We start from the raw sequence: 16,269 nt of genomic DNA on the forward strand, positions 1-16,269 counted from the left end.
ATGTCAGAGGGTTACAGCAGGCGGTGCTAGAAATAAAGAGCCACGGGTATCTACTGTTCTTTAGGTCAGAGGTCTTCAACAGGGGGTCCGCAGAGGTACTGCAGGGGTCTGTGGAATTTTTGGTTGATTAGACCATTTCTTTAATTAAATTTTGTTTTTTTTCCAAATATGAATCTGTTCATTATTTTAATAGTTCAGTATTGTATGCAAGATAACAGATATGTTTATGCATGGCAGTGGCACTAATAGGCCATCACTCATTTTCATTTCCACATTTGTTTAAAATGAAAAGATGAATATATGAACCTGTGTATTATTTCAATAGCTTAGTATTGAAAGCACAATAAAGAGGTGTGTTTATACATGGCACTAGGCCCAGTTTAATATAAAACACAATGTTATACAATGTATATAGTCGGGGGTCCCTGCGCCATCTCTATCAGTTTGGGGGTCCTTGGCCTGAAAACATTGAAGAACCCTGATTTAGGTGATAATAGTTTCAGATGGAAAGCATTCGTTTGTCTTTTATTGAAAATCTAATTGTCAACCAAAAAGAAGGCTACTATAACACCCTCTCTGCAAAATCAAATTTACATTTCAAATTATTAAATACAATTTTTTATTGAGTTTGTAGTATCACAGACAAAAATACAAAATAAAACAAATGAATGGGATAAATTGCTTTAGATCAAACTTACATTACGTACAATAGAAGACCGCTCCCAGCTGCAACATTAAAATACTGGTTGAAACATGTAATGATGTCACAAATATAACAGTGATTGGGGCAATTCTGCCTTCGTGATTGGCACTTTTGGTGATAATAATTTGTCTGCTTTTACAAACGCAACATTTTGAACGAAGGACTTCCACTAGCCATTTCCCCACTGCTGACCGGCAGAAGTAAAAGCCACCAATGAAACCAACAGGACGTGTTACTGACCTCTACTGGTTGGGCCACAGTGCTTCGCATGTGGATTTCCACAGCAGCAGTTTGTCAAATAAGCTTTTCTTGTTTTCAAGGTATAAAATACAAACAGTGGTTTGATACCGTGGGGAATAGATAAGAGACAAATAGAGATTAAAGCCAAAATATCTGATACAGTACTTAATGTCAGGCACATAAAAAAAAAAAGTGCGCGTCAGTAGCCATGTGGCTGCGCCGTCACACACAAACCCAGTGCATCCAGAGTAGTGCGTGTGTTAGAAATATAACAATGCAAAACATAATTTAGCTTAAGAAGTACAACTATTACTCGATATGATCACATTAACAAACCGATTCAATCATGTTATAAATAAACCATTTCCTTACAATATACCAGCTTATAAATGACAAGATGACTTGGCAACAATAATATCGTCAACCTGTTCGTAGGAGAACAGATCTCGGAAACAAATGACGTTCAAACTCATGTAGAGCTACTGGATGTCTTGATATGCCCCAACGCCAAACCAGCCGGCATGCTCCACATGTTGGAGTGCTAAAACCGTCACGAATTGTCTTTATACTTTTAGTCCTTTGATGCACAAAAATTAAATAAAAACAAAAAAATGAAATTACAAACACACGCATACTGTCAGTCAGTTAACAGAGTTGCATATATTTTCCACCACTCTGTTGAACTCCTCTGGTTGATCAGCATACACGTGGTGAGAGGCGTCGTCTATCAGCTGCACAGTGGAATAGATGAGAAAATGAAAAAAGACGAGTCAGCAATGATGCACTACCACGTGAAGACTAGAGTCACCGCCTCCGCCAACCGACGTCATGTTGAGGTTTACATCCATGACTGTGAAAAAATGTCTTCTCAATTATGTCCTAGTCGATATTTGACGTGAATTCTTGCGTTACGTAACAAAGGCGTGTTTCGTGAGGTCACAGTGACCTTTGACCACCAAAAATCGGGTTCATCCTCGAGGAGTTTGAGAGATCAAGCCAAACGCAACAAACAATGACTTGAATTAAAATGACGCCATTTCAATGCTGAACTGCACATTTTGGACTCCTAGCCCTCATGACTCTACTCACGATGACTCTGGTGAGGTTCTGGTTCCTAATCTGGACCACGCAGTCCCCGGACGAGCTTTCCACCCAGGATCGAGCGCCGTACAGCATGGTGAGGGGCATGGAGGGGGGCAGCTGGTGAACCCGCTGCAGCATGGGCCTCTTGGCCCAGCCGAGAGACTCCGCCATGGCCCGGAAACCCACCTCGCCACTGGGGAGGAGGAGAGGAACCGGACAAGGCAGTAGGACACTGGTCAGCTTTCTGTCGGCGTTATGTTCCGCCATCGGAAATGTGATGAAGCGTCGGGTGTTTCCGCTTACCTCGGGGTTTGTGCGTTACAGTGGTAGATGTACTGCGTCATAGTGTCGTCCTCAAACAGATCTTCGAATTTCCGTTTGAAATCCGGACGGAATCTGTTCACCAAGCCCGGACCTGAATCAATGACACGCCGCAAGATGAGTGGAAAGCGTGTCGACGTGGCACAGCGCAATAATAGATTAACGTCGTCTCACCCAATGGGCCCGCTGCTCTGATGACGGCCAGTGGGTTGAAGAGGGAAACCACTGCAGCGAGCGCTTTCACCCAGCGGGGCAGGGGCGGCCGCTTCACCACCTCCGTCCCCTGATCTTGACCCTCCTGGGTCTGAGTCTGCGGTCGCTCAGGGAAACCCCACGGATCCACCAGGATGAGATGAGACACTCTACAGGAGGAAAGCAGGGTACATTGTAATTTACCATCAACTGGCAGTCGTTTGTCATCAGCTCAACACACGGCGGCATCTTTTTGAATACCACCACTAGGAGGCGAGTCAAAGTCAAGAATTTTTCTAATTCTACACAAAAACTTTTTTTTCCTATTTTATAAAGGGTAGACCTGAAAATACGACTCATAAATTAGCTTTCTTGCAGAGAATAAAGGCCTTTGCGCACCAAGTCCTTACGTTTACGCACCGATTCCAAAAAATGTGCCCGTCATTAGAAGTGTTCGTAAAGTTTTCGGAACAGGTTTGATTTTCTGCGTTGTATCCGCGTCCGTCAAAAGCATTAAGAGAGTTGTTTGACCACTCAGAGCCACCATACATGCAAACGTCTGACTCACTTCGTCTCCCAGCACAAAGCACTTTACGACAAACAAAGTAAAACACACAGAGCTGCGAAATCCACAGATAGAATGTGGCCGGTGAATGCAGAACAGAGTGGAATCAGAGACGACGGACTAAAACTACAGTAGCGGTTGTGCTCCAGGAAGCTAAACATTAGCTAATGTCATACATTTATTTGCCCAGTTTGGGACTAGCCCTATCCATCTTTTTTCAAAAGCAAATAGAAAAATAAAACAAATCAGACTCAGTGTGCAAGGTTTCAGTGCTTAGACTACTTTATAAAAAAATAAATAAAAGAAAAAAAAAAAGAAGAAAAAAAAAGAATCGGTTGACGGATTAAAAAAAGTCCCGCAAAAAATGAAAGAAAAGGATTTGTTGTGCAGCCCGGTTATCCATCTTGTCCAAAGGTTTAATCCGTATAAAAGACAAGTTGTGGTTTTATGGGGGGGGTTATGTTGCGAACTATTTCTGGGCTACGCGCAGTCACTTCGTGGGGACGGTTGTCACTTTCAAACTTGAAAACTCAGTTTTCTTGATTCTGGATATGAGCCAGAAATATTCAACATGACATTTTTAATGTTCACTGTCGAAATACCATCTCTGGCTTCACTAATGTCTTGCCATTGAACATGAGTTACTGAAGTCCTTAATTCTCAAATGACAATAAAACACCAAATCACTGCCAGCTGCTGAGTAACCCGTTCTGCAGCTGCTCCTCATTAGCTGATGCTTGGCATCACATTAGTGTTATTACCTAGAAGGGTACTGGATGGCGTAGGAGGTAGCCAGGTACCCCCCGAGACTGTGCCCCAGCAGAATCATGTTCTCCAGGCCTAAGGACTGTCTCCACTGCTCAATGGATTCGACAAACTGCTCCTCTGCCTCGGCAGCGTCTGAGGGGAAGGGAGGCCTGGAGCTCCTGCCGAAGCCCAGGAGGTCAAAGGCGTAAAGAGGGCGCGACCGACTCAGCGCGTCCATGTTCCTGATCCACAGGCCTACCCCTCCTCCAAAGCCGTGGACCATCACCAGCGGAGTCTTTGGGGCTAAGGGAAAAAGGACATGGAGGAGTTACGTCATGGGTCATATAATGCATACAGTAGCACTGTGGAAGTACAGCGGTCGCCTCCCGCTAAACAAACAGACAGACGGAGAGGAGGGCGGTACCCTGTTCTGCAGGCTTGCGCGCCGCCTTCTTGCTGAGAGACAGAGTCCATATTCGATCCTGGTTTGGCAGGGTCACAAACCGAGCCCAGAGGTCATTCTGAATACCTGTTGTGACCAAACAGAGTAAAGATCAGCATACCCTCACATAGGTTTGTTGTAAGGCTGGTGACATAATGGTGTCGTATTACACTTACAAAGGCTCATGGGTATTTCATAAAGAGTTAAGCGGGCTTCTAAATATCATTACAACTGATGAGCAACATTTATATCACTTCCTGGTGGTTAAATAATCTGCCGGCATACGTCACAACAGTCTTACAAGCAAGAATCTTGGACTCCGTAGTCTTTAAGAGGGACATGGAGGTTGGACGCCAGGAAGGCCACCAGCTCCAGATTGAACTTGACCTAACGAGAGCGAGAGAGGCAAAGAAACAAAGAATGAGGAGGAGGTTGATAGTACGGGAACCAGTCAAAGCATGCAGAGTATACAGAACGAACACTTCCAAAGTCAGTGCTCATCACATAAACGTGGTGAGAAAACTCTCAAACGTCTTGAAGTATATTGTTGAACGGACACTCAGAATATAATCAGCTGAATGGTCAGAGCTCTTTCTCCACGGATGAATAATTGCTGAGTCATCCAACTGGCTCACAGTGTCACTCACAGCTGCTTCTCTCCAGTGACTATCAACACTTTAACTGAAAGACCAGTTAAACAGGAGTGGCAGAGCAAGACAGTCCCATTTGATCACCGCTGTGGAGTCTCGGTTACTAATAATAACAACCTTTAATTTATCAAATGTTCTATGGATATGCAACACACCAAATTAGCATAAGAGCGTGTGTATTTATCACCAAACTAATTTTCTGCTGACGTTACACTGACACAGCGCTCCAGTGACGTATTGTACAACACAGTCCCTTAAACAAGCGTCTCAATAAACACGTTCAGCTTTTTAAAGTGTAGCTAGCTTGTGATGTAATCAGACTAGCGGTGAGTTGGAGGAGGTCGTCTGTTTCCCTCTCGAAGTTAAACGTGACTTACTCCGTTTCACACTCGTTCTGCATCAGATCGGTAGTTGTTGCTGTAGCGGGGTCCATTGGTTGACATTATCTGGTGACTACATTCACAGAAATTGAATTAGGAGATTGACAACACGGGCACTTTTTATATCTCCTTTGAAATCACACAAACTCGTTGATTCCTGGGTCGGCTGAGCGAGCACAGAGATGGTCCGTTGCGAGGATGAGTCAATGGTGAGAAAAAGCGGTACGGAAAGTCTACAAAACGTTACAAAACGTGTATTGTTACTTACAAACAGCCAAATGGACCGCGACTGCCGGCATTATTTGTGATAAATTCATGTCGATATACACAACGTTTCCACGTGTGTTTGTGTGTGTTAATAATTGGTGAAATTCAAAACTTCTAAAGCGTAACCTGGAATCACAAATTAGGCACTAGGGCCTTCTGGGTCCCAATAAAATTGGTGACAACCGAGAATGCAGTTGACACAGTCGTATCTCGAAATGCTGTCAGAGTGAGATGTCTGTCTACTTTTTAAAACTCTGTGCTGTACGGTGGGCGGGGCCAAGTCTCCGTTCTTCAGCAACCGGCCTCTGCTCTTGTCTCCGAGCGACTCGGAACCTATGCTCGCAATCACCCTCGGAATATATTCTTTGGAACACCAAGGCCGCTTCCGGTTGACGAGGACACGTCACTTTTTCGATTGAGGAAAGCGGACCTGTGCAAAACTCGCTCATTTGAACCCATTTGTTGAAATTAGACGACAACAACAACCATGTCGAACTCGGTCATATCGGTGATCGCTCGGTTTCTAGAGGAGTACACCACCACGACGCCCAACAAGCTGAAAGTGGTGGACTCATATCTGTTGTACATATTGTTGACAGGAGCGCTGCAGTTCCTCTACTGTCTGCTCGTCGGCACCTTCCCCTTCAATAGCTTTCTGTCGGGCTTCATCTCGTGTGTTGGCGCTTTCATTCTCGGAGGTAAATACTCATTCGGTTACATTTTGTTATGTGTTGCCGATGAATTGCACAATGCGTCAGTTTGGACGGTATCGGTCACTGGACTTCTGGCCCAGTATTAGTCAACGTGTGTGCAGACGCAAGCTAGCTAACCATGCTAAAACCACACTGCTTAAAGTGTAATTATATATAGGAGTAAAATAAATACAAACACGGAGTATGGCAATGTTCTTCCACTCTATTAGAATTAAGAAGCATACTGAATTGTCACTTAAACTCCTATCTTAAAGTTACCTTTCTACGTTTGTAGAAAGGTGTTCAACTTGCTAGTTTTAGTTTGTGGCTGTATTTTTACGTTACAATTTGTTTATATGTTATCATACCATTTATGAAGCAATACAATTCAACAGAGACGACAGACTCCAAATACTAGGATAGTGCTGTTTCAACACAGCAGTATCAATGAATCCACGTAATGACTCTAATGAAAGCAGGGTTTGTTGCATCGGAATTGGCATTGGTTTATGCTCTGTGTGCCTAATTAACCGGTATCTGGGTGCACCTTAGAACTGAATAACAGAATCAATTGTATCCCCATAGTGGAGGAAAGTGAAACCCCTGTTACTCAGAGCTCACATTGACCTAACTAGACGACTTGGGAACTTTTCTATGAATCATAAACTAGGTTAGATGTATGAATTGGGTTCATATGATGATCATAATGTTAACTGCATTGAGCTGCATGACTGTTTGGCTATAAAATGTCAAAAGATGAAGAAAAAGCAATTCAATCCCAACGATAGGCAGTTTATTCTAATAGAAAAATGAGAAATAAGGCAGCTCCTCACATTGATGTTTTCAGTGCAATAAGTGTTGTAATATTAAATCCACTGTCTTTTACTTTTTTGTAGTGTGTCTTCGTATCCAGATCAACCCACAGAACAAAGGAGACTTCCTGTCCATCTCCTCAGAGAGAGCCTTCGCTGACTTCCTGTTCGCTCACACCGTCCTGCATCTGGTTGTGATGAACTTCATTGGTTAAAGCAGACGTGTGTCTGACTCAGTGTCCTCCCTCTCAGGTGCATATTTCACACGTGCCTTTCTCATTTTAGGAGTTTTTAAAATTCTAGTTCAAACCCCAGATGGAGACGATCACGCTTGTTTGTGTTGGTGTTTGAACACATCCAGTCATCAGATGGTATTCTGCAGTAAGCGTTCCTTCCAGCTGTACGCTTTACGCTGCTCCAAGTATGATTTGTGCAGCGTTTGGTTTAGACTATTTTCTTGTTTCATATCAAGTTGCAACTAGCACATTTTGGAGCCTTGATGGAGCCCACTAACCAAACGTTCTTTAGTTGTGACATGGTGTATTCAGATTTTTTGAAATAGTTAAACCCTGACTGGTCAAGGTCATGAACACCACCGAGTAGTTAGAAGAACTTGTTCTTTGAATGTGTTTTGTATGGCCGGTATTCTTTTGAATAACAGAAAATCTCTCTGGATCGTGCTGTGTGTGAGATATGCGTCAGTGTTCACAGTGTAGTCTCTCATAATGGGCAATAAATGGTAGAATTTCTCCAGTCAAAGGAGTTGTATGTGGGCTTTGATACAGATATACGCATTATATTGGTTCATGCTTGTGAAACAAGTCTAATTGCTCTGCGGGGATCCACATGATGCTTTTGCTTTGCTACAGAACAGTGTTATTGAATTCTTAGACTTGCAAAGGGCATACTGCATTCCCTTCCCTCTCATTTGCTTCTAAATAACTGCTCCCATAACCTAACCACCTCGTCTTTTATTTTTTCCATAGATCACGACGGAGAACTTATCAAAACTCCCCTTCAGGACATGACATCTGCTTTTGTGCCAGAGTGACATCCCACCATCAACACTGAATTAATTACATCTTTTCACACAAGATGCAATTTCCCTGCAGATATGGATTGATTTCTTGTACCGTATTCCTTTTTTTTTCTTACATTAAAATTTGTAAAGCATTCCCTTTTGCACTGAGAAGAAGAAATAAAAACAACTCAAATGGTTACCTTGAGAATAATGAAGCAGTTCTTGAAAGAAACGCATTTTGTTCTCAACAATAGACTTGTTTTAAACAACCCAAACCTTTTGAGTAAGGACTGGTTTATTTCAGTAAAAACATACATTTGTGGAATACGTGATTCTATTAATTCATTACATGAAATATCAGACGGTATAACCCCTTAACCCCTGTTCATGAGGGTGATAGTCAAATAACAGCTTAAAATATATGACTTCTTACATCAGGATCTGGGGGGGGGCTACATTTAGAGTTAGCTACAGAAAGTGTTAAAACGATTGATGTGGGGAAAAAATATAACTGCGAATATTTTTAGAAAGACCCCGCACAGATTGCAACCTCTTTTTCCCAGTGTATTCCTGAGCCAATGAGCCGTCTGCCCATCATGCTACGAGAAGGGGAGAGCAAGAACATTGCACCCCAGAGCAATGAGAGGGTTTACTTCCATTACTGCTCTGGAACACCTGATGGAAACACATTCCAGCTCAGTCTGATTGTGACTGTGCAGAGCCGCTTAACATTTGTCACACACCGCACTGACCTGAGGGGTTCATTTTAGCTCGTTTGGTCTTTGGGTGTGGGCTGTGCGGACCAGTTTGAATTTGATATGAAACTGCCTCACATAAATCGAAAAACTGAATCGAGTTGGCGTCCCATGTTTCTTCTGTAAAAGGTCATCTACATCTCTTCCTCTGCTGATTTAACAGCAGACGAGAGAGGTACCCACCTCTAAATGTTAAAGGGATAACATTAGCACCGGCCCTTTTGAAAGTCGGTTGGCATTAAGTAATGAGAGGTGATTTTGGACATATCGGACATGGCAGAATTCAAACGAGGAGTTGAGGATACCACATTTCTATGTTTTTAAAGGAGAGGAATGAGCCTTCTGTGAAAAAGGTCCTGGTTTCCCATCTTTTACTCTATAAGCCACTAATTAAATGTCTTGTTCTACATTTAGATGAGGTAAAATTAACTGGAGGCTACTTTCTGTCAGTGGTGGAAGATGTATTCCGATCATTTACTCAAGAAAAAGTAGCAAAACCACTCCAATAAACTCCATTACAAGTACAAGTCAAAATAATACTTCAGTATACGTTGGTAAGAAATATCAGCAACATTTACTTAAAGATTGGAAGTATAACTACTCGGGCAACGTGACCCATGTCACAGTTATATTGTTATATGTTGTACAATGTTACTGGTTGATGAACATGTAAGCCACATGTTCGTGTCTGATTGCTCGAGGTGGAGCACATTCTAGTTATCTCACATAGTATAGAAAATGCATCTCATGTGATATGGTCATTATAGATTTTTTGGAGACCCGCAAAGTAACTGAAGCTGTCAAGTAAATGTAAAAAGTACAACATGTTCCTCTGAAAGGTAGAGTGGAAGTATAACAAAATAAAAGTAGTATGAGTAAATGTACTTTCCACTGCTTACTGTACTTTGTGTACAACAGAATTAGATCACAATTCAAATGTCTTGCTGAAAGTAGACAATATTTTAAGGGTGTAATTGATACCGTGGACTTGGACTGTGATATTGTCTTTATGACTAAACTGCTTCCTCTTCCACTGGAACGAACTAACTAATCTCAATGTAGAGCAATGGCCCGTTTGGGACCAAGTACTAGTGTTGCATTGAAACCGCTAAACAATGTATACTAGAACCTCAGTGATAAAGACAAACACGAGGAAGCGTCATGGCACCATTTTGCTTCAGCCATACATACGTAAGCTTTGTTTACATTACCTAACATGAAGGGATAATGGAAGGAAGACTGATAGAAGACATTTTGCCCCTTACATTATAACCAGGTTGTGACCATCTAGCAAATCCTGTTTAGTTTGATGCAACAATTTACCAAAATCAATCTGTTGTAACAGAGAGAAACAGATCCGTAAACCAGCCTTTCACAATGCTGATACTGGGATATGGCAGTGAGCTTAAAAGGCTGTGAATAATTCGTTTTGGGAAAGTTTCGATTCACAAATCTGCCAGGGCTGTCGCAGGAACATGTTCAGTTTCAATTCTGGGTTCTGCCTACATTGCCTTGCAGCCAAAAGCAAAAAAAAGCAATCCATGACACCCTTGACACCCATGACACCCTTCACAGAGCGAATTGAGAGCCTTGGAATAATTGTTTGTTAATTCAGTGGCTGACGGGGGGCTTAATCCATCAAATGTACGCTGGACCAAATCCAAAGATTTCAGGCATCAAAATCAAATTACTTCTTTGTAGCCTGCCAAATGAATCATCTGCATGCGTGGTGGGAAGGCACTCAGTGTTTGGTTGCTTGGGAGGATAGGATATTAAAAAAAGATGGCTAACACTGTGACTGAAATTATAAAGCAAGAAGATATAAGAGGAAAGGCGAATATGTTTAAAGTTACGGACCAAAACTGTAGTTAAAAAGAATAGTTCCACATTAAAAAATAAGCTTTTGTTGCTCAGAGTTAGATGAGAAGATCGATCCCACACTCTCTCCTCGAACTCTCAGCTCAAAAGCTAATATTGCCCCAATTGCAACTATTCCCTGTGGTCTTGATTGCTTGTATATTGTGGGAATCCAGAGCCCAGACCGGAGTATCGAAGAATACAAAAGATGTCAGCAAATGGGTCACTTCACAGAAATAGTTTTATGGATTTTCACACATTGCCTTTTAAAATGTTGTGTGAGCTGAAAAAAAAAATACTTTTTAGGTCACAAAGAGAGATCAGACTCATTTACAGAAAGCCATCGACAAATTGTGGTGTTTTACAAAAGTGCCAAAGTGTTTCCTAGAAGTATTCCAGAGTTTTTAAATCGAATTGGCACCTACATGGTTAATATCTGGAACATCTGGATCCAACTTGTGGTCACATGACCAAGGGTTAGTGGGATTGTGGAACCTGGAGTCTGTGTTTGGACAAGGGAGAGAGTTCCTCAAACTGACGGCGAAACATGCAGCAACCCTTTATCCTCGCCCTCAGCCTGTTACCATGGATCCCAGGTAATAAATAATACAGTAACTGAGGGCATATGTTTATTAGAGTTGTACAATATGCCTTTGTAGCCTTTTTTAGGCAGATAATTGATGAGTTAGAATGATTCATGTCTACGATGCAGCCCCCTCACTTTAACAGTGCGCTTTCGGTTCAGATCTCTTTACTATTTCATCACTTCTCTGTATTAATGATTCGTTAAAGGCCAGACAAGTAAAGTTGTTACTGTTATTTTCCTGTAGAAGCTGGAGAAGGCTTTTATGTTGCTGTTGTTTTTGCTAATCGTCCAAGCTGCTGTGCTGCTTGCCCATGGCAACATTATGTGTGATGTTTATTTTGCCACGTCTCCAAAAGCCTGTTATATTTGTCCCCCACAATCTCTATTTCATAGGAATAATCCAATTTCGAAACAGAGGGAAGTTAAATAGGAAGAGTGTTTCGTTACAAAGGAAACCGAAACCATAAATATGGCATGAGTATTGCTCAAGGCCACTTTCTCCGTTCCTCAATCCTGGATAAGAGATGTCCACTGTGAGTGTGTTTTGACTGCAGCGTGGCTGAGAGTCTGAGCTCAAGTTGGTGCTCAACACTCAATCATCTCCACTTTCCTTCAGCCTTCCTCTGCAGGGTAACCACCGAGGGAGAGCTCACAGTCATGGAGGGTCAGCCCCTCATCGTCCCGTGTCATTATGACCCTCAGTATGCCGGCTATGTGAAGTACTGGTGCCGGGGGAATACCAGGGAGTTCTGCACCAGTTTAGCTCGAACCGATTCAGCCAATCCAGCCGCGGGGAAAGTGAGCATCTTCGACGACCCGGTCCAGCAGGTGTTCACTTTGACCATGAGCGACCTGAAGGAGGGCGACTCCGGCTGGTACATGTGTGGCGTGGAGATAGGCGGCGTGTGGACCCGCGACGTTGTCGCTTCCACGTACATCAAGGTCATTCATGGTGAGTGATGGAGGGATTTTGAACTGATGAATGTTTATTGATCGCCGTTGAAAAGGATATTCGAATGCATTTAGAATGCTTCGATAGCAAATATAAAAAAAGACAGTGTTTGATTCGGTGGCGTCTAGTGGTGTTGTTGTAAATTGCAACCGACTGAACACCTCTCCGCTCACTCCTCCCTTTCCAAGACTCCGGTTAAGTGAGCTGCTGAGTGCAAAAAAAAACGTGGCAATACCGTTGGCCTTGATCACAGGCCATCCATACGATAATAACACTGCTTCATGAGCAATGCAAGGCAGACAAAGGTACAACGGTTTAGCCCTCATCGACTCACTTTACCGCACTTTTACAATCATGTTGGGGAACTACGGTGGCCTTCAGGTCACGTTAAATGTTAAATGTTCTCGCCAGAGCCAGTGTTTAGTTTGTCCATTCTGGGCTACTGTAGAAACATGGCAGACTCTGTGAATATGAAGGACTTACAAGGATTCTTAGGTTCAGGTGATTGTACACTATTTAAAACACCACATGCAGAAACACCACATTCTATTTCTGAGATCAGCAATGCTACACAGTGGCCCTTTAAGTTTGCATTCCTTACCTGCAGGTATGTCGGTGGTGAACAGCCGACTGAGTGGGGAAGAAGGGAGTAGTGTCACAGTTGAATGCCGCTACAGTGAGAGATACAGGTATTACAGAATTCAAAATATCACGATTGTCAGTTGTTGTTTTACCACCAGACAATGTAGGACCCAAACTTTTAAAAACTACATTTTTAAAGCGTCAGCAAACCTGAGAAACTTGGTTGTTTGTTGAAAATCTTCAATTCAAGCCAAACTGTGATGGACAGTGAGCCTTCACTGACTCCCCTGTGACTGCTTGCCAACAGAGACAGCGAGAAGAAGTGGTGTCGGAGTGGAGACTGGAGCTCCTGTCTGCTGACTGGTTCTGAGGGGAGCTATGAAGACACTTCAGTGGCCATCAGCGATGACAGAACTAGGGCTTTCACTGTAACCTTAAAGAAGCTGCAGATGAGCGACAGCGGCTGGTACTGGTGCTCTGCAGGACAGCACCAGATACTCGTTCATGTGCTGGTCACACCAACACCCACGACTAGTAGGTTGACAAAGAACCCTTGCAATGAAAAAACATGTATAACACATCATCTTTCCATATTTTGAATTCAACGTGAATCTCGACATCTAGAGTACAATCTGAGCGATTCCTAATCGAGCCATTGTTGAAGTTTCACTCGGCAAGATTTTTGTTAACAGTATTAATTGATTCGCTTTTAGCACTTGGGGCAGCAGAACAAGCGGACACAACACTTACTGTACATATTATCGCCTTAGGTCTATGAGAGCCATGAGGGTAAGAATCATAAGAAGTTAAGTTGCGGACTGGGAAACCAAAACAACGAGCTTAAAGCAACTAAAATACTCAATAGAGTGCCGCCAGAATGAGTCATAAAACCCAGAGATTTGGAAGTCATTGGCTTTTTTGAATGTTTCTTTTAGTTAGATGTCTGTAATAAGGTCTGTAGTTAACAGAAGCTTAAGGGATTTTAACGTTTCGTTCTACGACATAAAATACGTCAGCAAATACACCACTCTTGAATTGTTACGTGTCTTAAAAAAGGCAGTTGTTAACAAGTGGCTAAATGAGACTACGAAACGTCAACACGCCACGCCGCACACTAGGGCAACTTTAGCGTAGTGAAGTCCTGTGAGCACACTGTAGTTTGTTTGTTGCCGAACGTCAGCTTGTCTTCATCTGGCAATTGTTTTTACCCTTCAAAAATCATAAAAGCGATTTCCCTTTATCAAGATGATCTAGCTTAAACCTTTATTTTCTTTACCAACCCAACATCCTATGACCAAATCTCATTGGCTTTCTGTTGAGGGAAGCAGTGCGATTCTAACTTCTCGGTTGGCCTTTAAAAATACCTCATCCCTGCAGCACTCTATTAAGGTGTGGGACACTGCAGAGTTGGGTGATAATTCTCTGTGAGTTTGTCACTAGTAGCTACCACTTTCACACTGAGCATATCAAAACCAGTCCAATTCTCACAAGCTGTGCTTTCAGTCTGGGAAACCTCTTTTTAAAAACCCGTTGAGCTCATCGGGTGAAAACCAGACAAATCAGTGTACCATGGGGAGTTGATTAGATGGTGATCTGACGCACAAATTCAAACTCTCGAATTTTATTAAAAGCTATTTAAACCAGGCATTGTATGTATGAAGAGAGACCCAATCCTGCTGCTACGTGGCTTCTTCCCCACGTTCATCACTCTGCAGCGGCTGAATGAGAAGTAGCCAAGAGCGACTCTACAGCTCAATTGGTGTTTGTGACAGATGGCGGGGACTCTTAGGTCTCCCGCTGTACAAAGGTATTGATTATCACGAGTCACTTATATTGATTGAATAGTACATCGTTTTTTCAGCTACACTGTGTTTATCTTCAGCTGCAGTGACTGCGACATCCCCACCTACACCGAGTCAGTATGCTGCACACCTGCCTCCACCCGAACCCATCACGAAGGAGTCCTGGAACAGTCACAGGCAAGAGGAGTGAAGCTCTGCTCTATGCTTGTGCTTTAAAACTGCCGTTCATGAGAAATCTCTCATCATTTTGGTCGTCATGTGACTATGTAAAAACAGATGCAGCATAGGCCTGAGCTGTTCTTGGAGCTGGACTATGTGTTCAGACCACTGAGTGCGTTGTGTCTGTGTTTTAGTCACATCTTGGAGACGTTGCTGGTGTGTGCCTTCATCATGTTTATCGTGGGCTTGGCCATAAGGGTGAGAAAGTTGTGGAGACGACACAGTAAGGCAGCTTCTCTTTCCTCTGAATATAAAATCTGGGCAGAATCATACCACTAAGCTCAACTATAGGACTATGAGATATTGCACATGCTGGGTAATATATTTGCATTATCATTTGTGGCTTAAATATCCTCAATCTCCATTTCTAGGGCAGGATCCTGTGCTGAGACAAGTAAAGATGATAAAAGCAAGGCACAATGTAACAATCTGTTACTTTTCCATTTCACATTAAAGACAAACATTATTATCAAGGATATGCTTTAGAGATTATTATCGTACTCATTTTTCTTTTCTCTCATTTGTAGGGTTACTCAGGGGACGTAGGTGACCCACAAAGCGCTGCTGTCGTTTTCATTAACAAGGATTCCCAGGAGGAGTACTGAGCTTTGCCAGTGTCGTGTTTATTGTTACTCTTTGTAACTGGATGTCATTTTTGTGTCGGTTCACTGCGCACAGCTCATGCTTTATTTCCACTGTCTTTTGTGCATTACATATAGATGGTAAAATGGACTGAAAATGGTAAATGGACTGTAATTGTATCGCACTTTTCTCGTCTTCCAACCGCTCAAAGCGCTTTATAAAGATACATTCAATGAGGTTTTCTGATTGCTGCTTTTCATGTGCAACTGGCAGATGCTGGAGATCTTACAAGTATTCTTGTATGAATTTATCAAAATATAATCTTGTGGTCTTTTATTTCATTTTTTTTGTCAGAAGCAGCACTGTAACTACTACTAATGGCACTGAGGTCATGTATTTTCATATTGTTTGTTGGAATTTGGGTATCATATTTACAGTTTACATTCTAACTGATAAGTGACTATTTTTGTTTTCACAAATACAATACATCAATAAAAACATTTTTGATTGGATATTTCTACGCTAGATTGTAATCAATGTGGGAACACACTTATTTTACGGGTCCATTATTCACTGATCATATTCAATAAAGTTCCGTGTAAAGAAATTAGCAAGTTGGTGCTATTTATAGGGAAAATATAGATAATAGCCCCTTTCCCTGAACCTATCTAGACTTTAGCCTGAGGAGCTATATGTGAGAATGCAAATGTCTGAATCAGTTAGACCAGACATTAAACAGACTTAACCCTGCTAGCAGAAAGTCTGTGAAATGTCTGATTAAGCCCATGTGCAAATAGACGAGGGCATTGTCGGCAGAAT

At 42.3% G+C, this 16,269-nt stretch overlaps 3 protein-coding genes across 3 annotated transcripts; 2 read left to right on the plus strand and 1 right to left on the minus strand.

Annotated features, from left to right (window-relative positions):
- Positions 1-560: 560 nt before the first annotated feature.
- Positions 561-5,477, minus strand: abhd4 (abhydrolase domain containing 4, N-acyl phospholipase B). The gene is made up of 8 exons (XM_079285306.1): positions 5,321-5,477; positions 4,595-4,680; positions 4,276-4,380; positions 3,866-4,154; positions 2,522-2,709; positions 2,330-2,441; positions 2,033-2,219; positions 561-1,674 (listed from the first exon to the last, which is right to left on the minus strand). Exons 1-8 carry the CDS (start codon positions 5,374-5,376, stop codon positions 1,585-1,587), a joined length of 1,113 nt encoding a protein of 370 aa, XP_079141432.1. The 5' UTR covers positions 5,377-5,477; the 3' UTR covers positions 561-1,584.
- Positions 5,478-5,961: 484 nt separating this feature from the next.
- Positions 5,962-8,314, plus strand: dad1 (defender against cell death 1). Its single transcript, XM_079284797.1, has 3 exons — positions 5,962-6,288; positions 7,179-7,346; positions 8,081-8,314. The coding sequence occupies exons 1-2, from the start codon at positions 6,078-6,080 to the stop codon at positions 7,307-7,309; spliced, it is 342 nt and encodes a 113-aa protein (XP_079140923.1). The 5' UTR covers positions 5,962-6,077; the 3' UTR covers positions 7,310-7,346; positions 8,081-8,314.
- A 2,894-nt stretch (positions 8,315-11,208) lies between these two features.
- Positions 11,209-15,962, plus strand: pigr (polymeric immunoglobulin receptor). Its single transcript, XM_079285041.1, has 8 exons — positions 11,209-11,323; positions 11,930-12,265; positions 12,873-12,954; positions 13,155-13,381; positions 14,730-14,826; positions 15,003-15,091; positions 15,240-15,289; positions 15,396-15,962. Exons 1-8 carry the CDS (start codon positions 11,275-11,277, stop codon positions 15,471-15,473), a joined length of 1,008 nt encoding a protein of 335 aa, XP_079141167.1. The 5' UTR covers positions 11,209-11,274; the 3' UTR covers positions 15,474-15,962.
- Positions 15,963-16,269: the final 307 nt, after the last annotated feature.

Source organism: Melanostigma gelatinosum (genome assembly GCF_949748355.1).
Source record: "Melanostigma gelatinosum genome assembly, chromosome: 15".
Lineage (NCBI taxonomy): Eukaryota > Metazoa > Chordata > Actinopteri > Perciformes > Zoarcidae > Melanostigma > Melanostigma gelatinosum.